Here is a 12,897-nt window from a genome sequence, read left to right on the forward strand (position 1 = left end):
GGAGGCCACACCTTGAGTGTTGTGTTCAGTTCTGGGCCCCTCAGGTCAGAAAGGATATTGAGGTGCTGGAGCGGGTCCAGAGAAGAGCAACAAGGCTGGTGAAGGGACTGGAGCACAAGTGCTGTGGGGAGAGGCTGAGGGAGCTGGGGTTGTTTAGCCTGGAGAAGAGGAGGCTCAGAGGTGACCTCAGCACTGTCTATAACTACCTGAAGGGAAGTTATAGCCAGGTGGGGGCTGGTCTCTTCTCCCAGGCACTCAGCAATAGAACAAGGGGGCACGATGGGCTCAAGCTCTGCCAGGAGAAATTTAAGTTGGATATCAGAAAAAAATTTTTTACAGAGAGAGTGCTCAGGCATTGGAATGGACTGCCCAGAGAGGGGGTGGATTCACCATCCCTAGAGATTTTTAAACACAGATTGGACGTGGCGCTGGGTGCCATGATCTGGTAAATGAACTAGAGTTGGACCAAGGGTTGGACTCGATGATCTTGGAGGTCTTTTCCAACCCAATTGATTCTGTGATTCTATGATTCTATGAAGTGTGTCAGAAAGACTGTGTGAAGCATTCCAGTATTTCAAGTCACTCTGCTGATGTTTAAGGAAGGCTGTTTCTCATGTTTGTAATGACAAGTCTACCAGCTACAGTCTTCCACTCCAGCAAGATCTGTGCTTACAAAGGTACATCTTCCCCTCTGCCTTAAATCACACTCTTCACTGGTTGGGCAGATGAAAAGATCCACAACTGCAGGCACTATCCTCCTGGAAGGTGAGTCCCCAAAATTCAGGGCTTTAGAGTATCCAAAAGAAATTTTTACTGAATTGCATAAGATTACTCTCCTAAAAGTGCACATCCAGATACAAGTGTGTAAGTCCTGGGAAAATACAAAGACAGAGGAGAGCATTCTGGCCCAGGTCCAGATTTAACCCATAGTAAAGTCTGGCAACGTACAGCAAAACGCCAAGAGCAAGCCCTCACAGTACTGTGTGCAGGAGAAAGCTCATCATGGAAATACAAATCCCACAAGCTTCTGGTTAATTAAACTGTAGTGTACCACTTATGATACAGCACCACTTCTCTGTCTCTTTGTTTTTCTTTTTAATATTCTCATCCTTTGCCTGTTCAATTTATAAATACTTCTTCAAAAATGTTCTCTTCTACTGTGCCTTCATAAAACAGCCACAACTATGGGACTCTGACCTTCATAAAGGTAACATACATAGCCAAGCAAATTACTCAGTTCATGTTTCAGAAACCAAGCGCAAAAATACATTTCAAAGCAACACGTATCGACCCTGTTATTGGGTTATTAGCTCAGTTGCCATTGACTTAAGAGTTGGACTCAATGATCCTTGTGGGTCCCTTCCAACTCAGAACAGTCTGGGATTCTGTAGTAAAGAAAAATACCTTATACCTTTAAACAGAAAGCGTAATACAGGACACCAGTTCAGAAGGTTTCCTTTGTACACACACACACTTTACAGCCAAAACTAATTCTTGAATTTGATTAGAATTTTTAATAGTTTTAATGAATCCACAGCTGTGTTTCTCAGTGAATAAACTAACACTCCCACTAGAGCTTCTCCCCAGTCACAGATTTATCCAGGATTTCCAAGTTATAAATCAACACAAACTTGAAATTAAGGGGTTTGCAATTGCCATAACCAAAAGCATCTGAATATACTTCATAACTCATTTAGGTATAACTCGTAATGTCAGTCACTCACTAAAGCATGAGATTCTTCCTTAAACCTGTGGTAAACTTCTTGGAAGGATTATGCAGGAGGTGAGGTCCTGGCTCTGCTGAATTCACTGGCAAATTCACAGCTCTCATAGATTTCACCAGAGCTCAGATTTTCCCCATCACACGTAGCAAGCCAGCTCACTTCCCCTCATTGTATTTTTCAGTTAGAGTCTTATGCCAGTAGAATTGTTTCCAAACATCCTGGCTTGTCTGTCTGTGCTTGTACTTCATCCTTTCTTCATACATACTTTCTCCATACAGCCACTTGCTCTTGCATATGGAAAATTAACATCCACTCCTGCACACACACAGGCACACATCTTACCCTTATATACTATGGAAGAAAAAATCAGTGAAATAAAAAAATTACAGAGAAAATTATTACTTAAAATGGAAATAACAGAAATGTAGTCTTGAAACAGTTAATCTTCAGATGACTAAGAGCAGTTAACCTTCAGCAGTGATCAGATTTCTAGCTTCTGTAGAGGCTGATCACTCTCAGGGCCTGTGCATGGTAGGCAGCGTTCTCAAGGACAGCTTGATTTCCAGCATCTCTGGACAAGTCAGAAACTGTAATTGCAATCACAGTGAGCTATTCTGCCTGGAAATGACAGGCAAACAGCTCCCTCTCCTAAGTGGCTCTACTTATACTTACAGTGTCTGAGAGTGGGAGGAAGTGGGGAGGCTGAACAAAAGGGAGGCTACAATCAGAGGAGTTAAGTCCCCCCTTGCTGCCCATCCCCAGCAACTTGACATGATGAAGCAAAATCCTGTTTGAATTGCAGCTGGAGCACAGTGCCAGGCAATTCTTACACAGACCTCTTACACCAGTTGGAAAGGAGGATGTTTGCATAAAGGACAGCAGAAGAGGATAAGGAAAAATGTCTCACTGCTGCTACAAAGGATTTAATTTGATCCTACAGTTACCCTTTAAACTGAGGTTCAAGATGAACTTGGCTGCATAACCCAAGCAGTCAGGTAGTCAGCCCAATGACTGTGGGCTGCCTGGATCCAGCTGCTGTTAGTAGCAATGTCTTTTCAGACTTTCAGAAGCACCTACATGGTCTGTTGAAGACCTGAGTCAAACACTTGGCTAGGCAGTAGTATGAAATGTGTAAAAGGAATTAAAAATAATCAAAGGACAGACAAAAATATTTCTCTAGTCACCCACATAGTAACGAAAAGCAGTATCTTACAAGGAGACTGAGTACAAATGCAGCTATATCAGCTGAAAAACTACATTACTAAGTGTGTCTGTAGCCTCGAGGGCACTGTGAATGCCACTGTGAGCCAAGGACAGAACCCGAAGTCTAATGCCAATGGTAGAAACTAAGAAAAGGTAAGTCTTCCCTCACTTTGCCCATCTGACTAGCTAGCTGTACCTCCAACATACTTCCTACAATGGCATCTAAACATATCTGAAGAAACAAAGCATCTAGACTTACCCATATCTCTGTGGGTTTACAGTTAAACAGGAGATAAAACTCTCTTTTGCTAGCTAGCTACATGATTTTTTATCTCTTGAAACCTCTGACATGAAGTTAAGTTTGATATTGATATTCTCAATTCGAGGACTTGTCCTTATTACAAGCCAGGCTTACAATTTAGAAAACCCTGTTTCTTTCTGCAGCACAAATGACTGATTTATTCATTTAATTTGGCCAGATATAAAGAAAAGATGCAGGTTACAGCCCCTTATATGCAGCTTTAATTTGTAATTAATTTAATTTTGCTGTATAGCTGGCTGACATCATTGTCACATGTTACCTTTGCACTTCGCATGAAAAATTCTCTCCTGCTCACCAAATTCTGCCCCTACAGAGAGCAAGGAACTGCAGTGAGTTCAGGCCAAGGCAAGAAGCCCCTAGATCTTAATTATAAAACCACAGAAGAAATAACTACCTCTGAAGCTCTCTCACAAGGAAACAAATGAGAAGGGGAAATTTATTTCCAACCATAAATCCCCAACTCTTGGGTTTAATTTTTCCCAGGTTAACTTTCTCACCTAGCTAAGCAGCACTGCCTTCTATTATTAGCTCCTGGGCCAGTATCAGCTGACCACCATCAGTCAAACTGTCTTCAGCACAATGAGCTCAGGGACTCCCAAGGAACTCTATGTATGCTGAGTTGTGCTTGCAGCCTCTAATTATTTCCTAACAGATAATGGAGCATTTATGTTCAGAGGGGATAGATTAAACTTGTAAGTGGATCAAAACCCCGGACAGAATCAGAGGTCACAGGATTACTTGCTGGAAACATGGGCCTCAGAGGGCTAGAGAAGGAGGGCCCTCATCAACTGTCTGTTTCCCCATAACAAGTTTATTTTAGCCTCAAAAGCTGTATGCTGTGCTCTCCAACTGCAGCATCACTTTAGAATTTATTACATTTTCAGTCAAGTATCCAGTTTGATGTTAAACCATCTGACCAGGCCAACGGCAAATTTGGAGGTGAATTATCTTGGAGTCTTCAACATAGGCAAAACACCTGGGCAGCACATGGCTTTGACCTGGGGCTTTAAAATAAGCCCCTGTTCCACTATCAAGTAGCCTTTTAGCTGCATATTTGCCCTTTTTTTCCTCACTATAAGCCTGTCTTCCCTGCCAAAAACTGAGGCCCTTCATAAACTGTTACCAGCCTTGCGGTGAAGAGCAGGATGTAGTTCCCTCCTGATACCCCTGTGTCTGCTGGTGAATCCCCCTCAGATACACTTGCAGGTAGACCTGTAGCAAGAGTACCTGCACTCTGAATTCAAATTCCAGCCTCCTTCTGGGGACAAGGAGGTGTGACCAGCCAAGTAGGGAAGAGAAACTATGCCATCCCAGTTTAAGCATATAACCACTTCAACACCTAAAGGGAAAATATTTCAAACTGTGACATTTTTCCAGAGATGATATATACTCAGAAACAGGTGGAAAAAAAAGTAAACCTACATTTCACAAAACTGTAACAACATCCTCTGTGTGATGAAAGCAAATCCATAGAAGCTCACATGAACATGCTGGTTCTGCCTTGGAGAAGACAGTCTGGGTTACTTTACAGACTCCAGGCTGTGTTACTGTAACAGACATGGACTACTGCAGGGATAAAAACTATGTAAGAAATCAGAGAGCAGAATAAAGGAAAGAGCTGGCTGGGAATGTGTGGAGAAAACCTGGAACATAGACTCTGCTGCAACTTCCCAAAGAAAAGTTCCAAATAAGGGATGTAACTTTTTGATGATGGTCAATTTGTTATCCCCTGATGGGAATAGGTGGGAGCTGTTTGGTGACAGTAGGTGCTTCCATCATGCATTATATCATTGTAGTCATTACTAATCTATTAGTGGGTGTTCAGGGTGCTCAAATGACTTCCCAGTAGCCAAATTATTGTTCTTTACTCTTTCAGCATAAAATTTAGCAGAATCTCAGGAGCTCACAGAGCACTTTTAGACTGACATTCTGCCAACATTAGGAGTTTTACCCAGAGCTATGGACATTGCCACTAACATCTATACCAGCTATTTGTGTAGACACTCAAGTGTCCCAAGTGTTCCCTTTGCACACAAATCACAGTTTACCAAAGGCTTTCCATTTTCCAGAGCCTCTCTAAAAGGAATACTAACTTACTTGCAAGCAGAAGGACGTTCACAATCCAGTAACAAGTAATTGCTGACAACACCATATCCGTACTTGACAAGGACAACAAAATGAAAGTCAAAGGTGTGATTCATATAATGATATCTCCTTCCCACTAACCTCCTCTTCCAATTCACTACCAACATGTCACACCCTTATTTAAGAAGGAGTTAACCCCCTTATGTTCATAATGGAATTTAGCCACCTATGTACCTTTAGAACATTACTGAGTGCTTTTAACCAACAGTAACTACTCATACTGCTCTTTCTACTGAAGTACGGCTGATGCGTTTTGCTTTCACAGACACACAAATGTTCCTCATGGAGTAAGATTAGTAAACTGTATCCTGTTTTATCAAGATAGCTGTACAGACCAAAGTCTTGGAGTGTGAATGAGTCAAATACATTTTTCTACTCTGACTCTTCAGTGAAAGATATTTAAGTTAACTCCTCATAATGGCTTATACTTTTAAAACATTTAGAACTATGTCTTTTCTGCAACAGGGAGGAGTGCTTACATTACAACCATAAACAATGCCTAGATCATTCTCTTCCAAAATGTAGCTTGTTTCAGGAAATAAATGACAGGATGGCAGGAACACCTGTATGACTGGATGAACAATTATTTCAAAAGAATGAAATTAAACCATGTTCTTCCTCCATGCAGTACAGCAAAAGATTACAGATCAGTGTACATATATCAAAAGCAGCACTGATACATTTTTCTTATTATTACTTGTATCAGCTAATTATGAAGTCCAACTCCCTTTTATTATGATTAAAAATAACCTCAAGAACTTAAAACAACTTTAACTTTCTCTTACCTTGTGATGACTAGGTCAGAGTCTCATGAGAAATTGTTAATTTAAAGAGAAACCTTTTCTAGTGTAACTGCACCTTACAAATCTCTAAAGTTCCCAGAAACCCTCCATCATTTCTGAGCCACTTATCAGATGTTAAGATACATACACTGGAGGGAACTGTGGGCCAGTGAACAAAGTCAGCTGAACTATGAAATGTCACACAAGCAAATATGCCTTTTAATCTTGTATTTTTGTTGTAGAGAGCTTTAGGTTAATTAGTATCAGAGCAGGAGATATTAGTATTACTTCTCTAGCAGATCAGACTCACCTGGTGCAAGTTGACCAGTTCCACTGACTTTCAAAGAGTAGTAACAATTCTCTCACCTTGAGGTTGGAACCTACATCACTAATTGCTGATACTAATTACCCCTTCGGTGCAACTAATTCCTTTTCAACAGGGCTAAAACAGCCTTTTTTATTATTTGTGCATAATGATTACTGAATGTAATTAACAAAAACACACAGTGCTCTGTAAAAAGCACAGGAAATCCCTTTCTCTACACAGCCTTCCTTCAACTGCCTAAGAACTCACACATGAGACAGCTGTCTGAAACAGCTAAATACATAACTGCACATTTCTGTTCATTTCTAGATGGAAGAATAGACTATAGAATGGGGGCACATTCTCCTTGTGGATTACAGTCGCTTTAATGATAACCCAATTAGGCCTATACACTGAAAAGATCTGCAATGCTTAAAAGTCCTATGTAATTTTCAAGTTCACAGGAGAGATTTACAAAAAAGTGCAAATGTCTGTGACTTGTCAAAAAATTGCCACTGAATAGGATACAGACATTCACAGTGTCAATGAGGCTTGATCTTGACACAGAGCTAAAAACTGAGTACATTGTCACTGTGATCACAGAACACTCATGGAAATTATGATCTTGACTTCTTATTAATGGTATTTCAGATTAGTAAAGCAAAAGGGCTTTCAAATCCAGCATATTTTCAGTTTCCCACTCCTGCCCCCCCTGTTATGCTTTGCTGCTGCTCACAGCTCTCAGACTCAGTGCTTAGCTCTCAGAACAGTGAAGTGGAACAGACCTGAGCTAAATTTCTGTTCCTGTGAGTTCTGTGCCAGTAGATACTTGCATGGATGGCAAGATGCTTCCCTGCCCCTCCTTCTCTCTTATCTCTGGCTTTTCTGTTACAGGATCATACAATAACTGGCACATGAGACAGGGGAGTTTCAGCCTTACACCGATGGAAGAACCACTTCTAAGAAAACTCTGAATATCTTAGGGACCATGACATTTGGAGTGAAAAACCCAGCTTTCCCAAGTCCTGTGTACAAGCCTCCTTCTGGTACTTGAATACAAGGAAAGAAAACTGGCAGGAATTCCTCTTTATAATCTTCATGGACTACAGAAAGACACCAACCACCAACCCTGGCCAAACTCAAAGACACTGATCATGTCGTACTTACATCCATAAACTCCACGTTGGCTTTTGGACCAGTGGTCTCATTAAGGATCTTAATGGCTACAGGAATCTTGACAGTCTCTCCCTCAGGGACCCAGATACCCTAGAAAAAGAAAAAAGGGTGACAGAAGACTAATAAGACAACAATCACAGAAATGCCATTTAGAGTTACAGTTCTTTTTGATTTATTCTGTCACATCATGCAGATCAGTTATGAATCTCAGAACTGAGAAAATACAGAGCTATAAAAATACTAAAAATCGCATAAAACTATTTCATACATGAAAAGTAAACCCTGATGTAAATTGAAACATGTTGAATCAGTGAACGTCCTCATCAAGCCCCTTTCATTTCCCTGTTCACAACAGGGTTTCTAAAGAGAAATGGCAGCATGTCAGTGACATACTTTTCCCCCTGACTATTGATTCAGATAAAATTGAACAAAAATCTGGATTTTTGTCTGGATTCTGAAACTTAACTCTGAGCTACCAGGAAACCCTCAAAACTGATTGTCACCAGGTCCTAATGTCACACAGGAACAGGATACCATGAGAATCAATATATTTAGAACATTTAGGGACTATTTCTCTAATTAATTGATACCTCACAATTAAAAGCTTAGGTGGCTGAAAAGGAAAATTAAAATTCACAAATTGTGTATGTCTTAGTTTTCCATCCTCCTTGACTATTGCTGTGGTCTTGTCAGCCTCAACGTACCCATCTCTACTATCATCTAGGTATATTCAAGCTGATTATTCATAAATCTATTCCCATGAGCTTGGAGCTTCAGTGGCCCAGTCTGTGCTTCCTGTCTTTCCTCCCCAGTTTGAAGACAGATGAGTAACTGTCTTCCTTCAGTACTCTGGTCTACCACATTGATTTGGCAGGTTTGGGTTGCTCCCAGAGGGTTGGGTAATTGGTTTAACTTGCCTATTAAACCCCACTTCATGCCTCTGAGATTTGGACACCACCAACAGATATCAAAAAATAAATACATCTTTAACAGAAGTACTTTTCCCTTGTGGGCTCCACGCTTATATCATGGTTGAAGTGCATTTACACAACTCATCTTTTCTATTTATATGGAAGAAACAAGAAGTATTTCAGTTTAGCTAATGACATCATTTTACAAGGTATTACTACCATTTCAAGACCAACATGACACTTGTGAAAGAAAAGACATAGTTTAGCTTTCCAAAAGTCTACTGCAAAGCCGTTATGTAAGAACAAAATGACAAACTTTGATACTACACTTTAACAGCAAGACAGCCCAGCCTGTGCAGTCCTCTTGCACTTGAGTGATTGTGGCTGACATGCCATAGCTCACCAGGAAATAATATTTGCCTTTCTGATTAAAACTGAAGTCGACATTTGAGCCTGCAGATGTGCTCCTCCCACACAGTTCCAATATCCTTTCTGTCCCAGGCATGTAGGACTCATGTGCCCATCCATCAGATGAAGTGCTTCACTGCAATGCAGAACTTGATTGTTCTGAAGTTAAATGAGGGAACTCTTTGCTGTAAGGACCCTTACCTTATATACAGTTCCAAAGGCTCCAGAGCCAAGAACCTTGACTCGCTTCAGCTCGGTTTCCTTCAGGATTCGAAGCTGTGCTTGGTTGGGTGCTGTGCCACTTGGAGTCAAGGGTTCCACAAGCTATGATGGAAAATCCAACAATCTTAAACATTTGTGAATGTGAAGACCCATCAAAAGTTTATACCAAAACCAACCAATCCAAATAAATACTGAAACAAGACAGTGGTGGAGGTCTATTGATCACTGACCTGCTAACTTGTGGAGAGGTTTTTTCACCTTCAAATGCAAAAGAGCAATGCTATGAAACCAAGAGACCTCATAAAGCAAGCCCTCCCTCAACATGTAATAACTTCCACCAGAAATGGAATTATGAACTGGAAATTGAATTTGTGTCACAATAACACACCCAAGGACTGTTGCTAATGAAAGTGGTATAAATATTTTCTACATGACAGAAATATAGCATTTATTATCAATACACCACATCCTATTTTTTCCCATTTTAGTGTCTTCTAAGTTGACCCTATTTCTTTTTAATAGCCCTGACTTAATGGCTGATCACATCTTATTCTGTTTTGGATAGGGGAAAATTTTTTTCAACTTCTGTCTTATTACACAGAAGGACAGCTTTTAGGAGAATGCATCTTATAGCAGATTACTAATTTACAACAGCCACTAATTTACTGCAATTAAACAATTTGCTCAAGATGTCCCAAGAAACCGTAAATGAGCCACAGTGGCACATTCAGTTAAAAATGCTCTCAGATCTCAACTTTATACCATCTCTGACAGAAAAACAATGGTTTTTTTTTTAATAAATACATGACAAAGATAATACTCTAAACAATGAAAAACAGCCTGTTCATTTACAGGGTGAGGAAAATAATTCAGGGCTACTCCTACTCAAATTGATCTGAAAACACTACAGCATTTCAAAGCTGCCTGTTTACAAGGCTAAATGCACCATGCTCTGCAGTTTGAGAACTACTTTTATGGCTCTTTGAGCATAATGAACTACTTGATTAGTTGACCAGACTAATTAGTTATGTTCAGATAAAACCACGAGTATCTGGAAATTAATGGGGTAAGAAAACACAACAAAACCAAACAGCAACAAGTCAGGTTACCACAGAAATAATCTGCAACCTGCACTTGATTTTAGAGTGATTTCTCTTTCCTCTTCCTTCCCACTTTAGATATCCAGTACTCATAGCATAAAAGGAATGCTTTCTGTCAAAGAAAATTAGGCAGGTTGGCAGCATACTTCTGTATTTTCAGTTTGCAAAAGATGAAAAGAGCTTCTGTGCCACAGTCCACCACCACAGGTAGTGCAGAGAGAAGTTGAGATGTGCTGTGGGGATCTAAAAAAGACTTGTAGAATTTTATGAAGAATGATCTAGATAAAGAATAGGTCTATAACAGCCTCCAGCTAGAGAGAAAGACTTTAGCTGAAGCTACATTGCTTGTGTATTTATCTCAGGCTGCTCCTGATTTCATATTCAGTTTTTAAGCCAAGACAACAGCCTCCCCACATGTTCAGTAGGAGGCTTTGGTCCTTCAGGACTATTGTCAGCCACAGTTTTTATCTGACCAAAGAGAGAATGATAGCTGGACTTCAGAGTCATGCTTCCCAAATGCAACCTGCTTAAAATAATTTATGCTTAAGTAGGGGCTGATACAATGGCAAGATTTATGTATCTAAAGGCACTGAATTTTGTTAAGCTCTTTATAGAGCTGAACAGTATTTAACAAGCAATACAAATTGTAGCCAAGCACAAAGATACTTTTGCAAACAGACTGGGGCTGCACAGATCGTTTACTCCCAGGCTCTACTGTGGAGATGAGTGCGAGCAGGACCCTTGGAACAGAACTGAAACCAGCATTGTTAATAAAGCCTTATCCAAGATTCACCAGCTAACAGTATTCCCAACCTTTATTACCTTACAAAGGGGGACCCTAATTTAAAAATATCATAATTTGCAAAGTGTCTCAAGTGTAGAACTGAGGAGATGGCAGTAATCACCTTTGCTGAAGCTGACAATTTAATGTTATGTTTAAACATGCTTCCTAGATTGCCCCTTCCACTACTGACGTTTCAAAGAGGAGGATTAAGTGGGAACAGCAGTCTGCTATAGTTACACTATGTATTTTTGCCAGTAGAACTGTGAATTTCAATTAATTAAGCTCTGGGAAGTATTCTGGCTTAATAAAATACTCATCATGACTACAGACTTTGATAAAACCCGGACCACAAAAACATTGTAGGCACTGGGAACAAAGTAAGTGACAATCTCTGCATTTAAGTCTTCCTGACGAGTTTAAGTTTTGTACTAGAACTTGCTGAAGGAACTTACTTTGGTCCTACAAGCTGACCTAAGAAGACACTGAATGACAACCTGTAATATTTAAGCATGAGAGCTACTAAATGTGCTGATGAACTGGGATGAAGTTCAGTTGAGAGCAGATGGGAGTTCAGAAATGTGGTGGAATATGCCTTTGTGATCATGGGGAACGTTTTTGGTCTTCAGAAGCCACGAATTCATATAAGCAGAGAAAACCAGAATCCTGAAATAGCTTTATTCTTTCCATCAGTTTAGTCTGCTCAAGTTAGCGAAAGGATTTCTACAGATTTCTCTGGTAACTGAATTGAAGGCCTGAACATCTTTAATAAAAGAGCAGAATAGCCCTGTGTATCTTTTCAAATAATCTGTGAGAAGCAGCACACTCTCACCTCAGTCTCTAGGAATCTTCGCAGCGCTCTCTTCTTTTTGATGCTTTTGCGCCGAACATACACCGCAAACGTCAGGCCCACAATGACAATGATGAACAGGCCACCAATAACTCCCGCAGCAATCAGAGGGGTTCTACCAATCAGAATCAGAGATTTTATGTTTAGGTAGGGTGACAGAATAAAGAATGGTTGGGTACATAAAATACTCTCGGTAAGCCTAACTGCCTTCTGACCAGAATTCCAGTCCAAATGGGAAGTCATGGCAAACACACCAATATATGTGGCATCACTGCTTGTTTTAAATCAATATACCAATTCTACTTCTTTTTCAGACCACCATGCACATGTGAGGAGTTGTGTGGACAAGGAAACACAACATGCACGTTGATGGCAAATGCAAATCTGCAATGGCAAAATGAGGATACAGGTATCTACATTTTCCTGCAAGAGCTTTAATTATGCTGACTCTTTGGCTCCATCTACATTAAATTAGAGACTTATGAATTTAGGGGAAAATTAATGAAAAATTCCAAATATCAATATAACGTGCCTTCCTGAATATGGAAAAAGTGAGAGGGAAGCATTGTACTTTTACATCTTCCTCAAATATTTATATTTGAACAACATAATCTGTATGAGAACCACGCATCCTATTGGAACTCTTTGTTCTTCACCATCACACACAAACATTTTGGTCAGGGGTTATGATTTCATCCACCTGGTTCTGCTGTGGCTTTTCAGCACAACCAAATCCCAGACCAAAAGACTGTTATGTTGGAACCAAAAAGGTTCTGTGAACAATCCCAAGCAAGGCTCAGATTCTGCACAAGACCTGTTTTACCCCTTTTACCCCTTTAACTCCTTTCAGCTTTCCAGGCTCTTGAGTAGCATGAGCTGCAGTTACTAACTTGTTTTTTCCATAGTGATAAGATATAAAAGACTGGCATCATGGTAGATACTATATAAACACTGTCCCAGTCTTAGGTG

At 40.2% G+C, this 12,897-nt stretch overlaps 1 protein-coding gene across 2 annotated transcripts in view; it reads right to left on the minus strand.

Annotated features, from left to right (window-relative positions):
- ERBB4 (erb-b2 receptor tyrosine kinase 4) overlaps positions 1–12,897 on the minus strand; it is a 657,056-nt gene that overhangs the window by 119,032 nt on the left and 525,127 nt on the right. For both annotated transcript variants that reach the window (XM_071561781.1, XM_071561783.1), the window contains exons 17-19: positions 11,911–12,043; positions 9,177–9,299; positions 7,648–7,746 (exon numbers count right to left, since the gene is read on the minus strand). In XM_071561781.1, the coding sequence (XP_071417882.1) occupies positions 7,648–7,746; positions 9,177–9,299; positions 11,911–12,043 (355 nt within the window). The remainder of the gene's footprint in view (positions 1–7,647; positions 7,747–9,176; positions 9,300–11,910; positions 12,044–12,897) is intronic.

This window comes from Pithys albifrons, chromosome 8 (genome assembly GCF_047495875.1).
Source record: "Pithys albifrons albifrons isolate INPA30051 chromosome 8, PitAlb_v1, whole genome shotgun sequence".
In the NCBI taxonomy this organism is placed as follows: domain Eukaryota; kingdom Metazoa; phylum Chordata; class Aves; order Passeriformes; family Thamnophilidae; genus Pithys; species Pithys albifrons.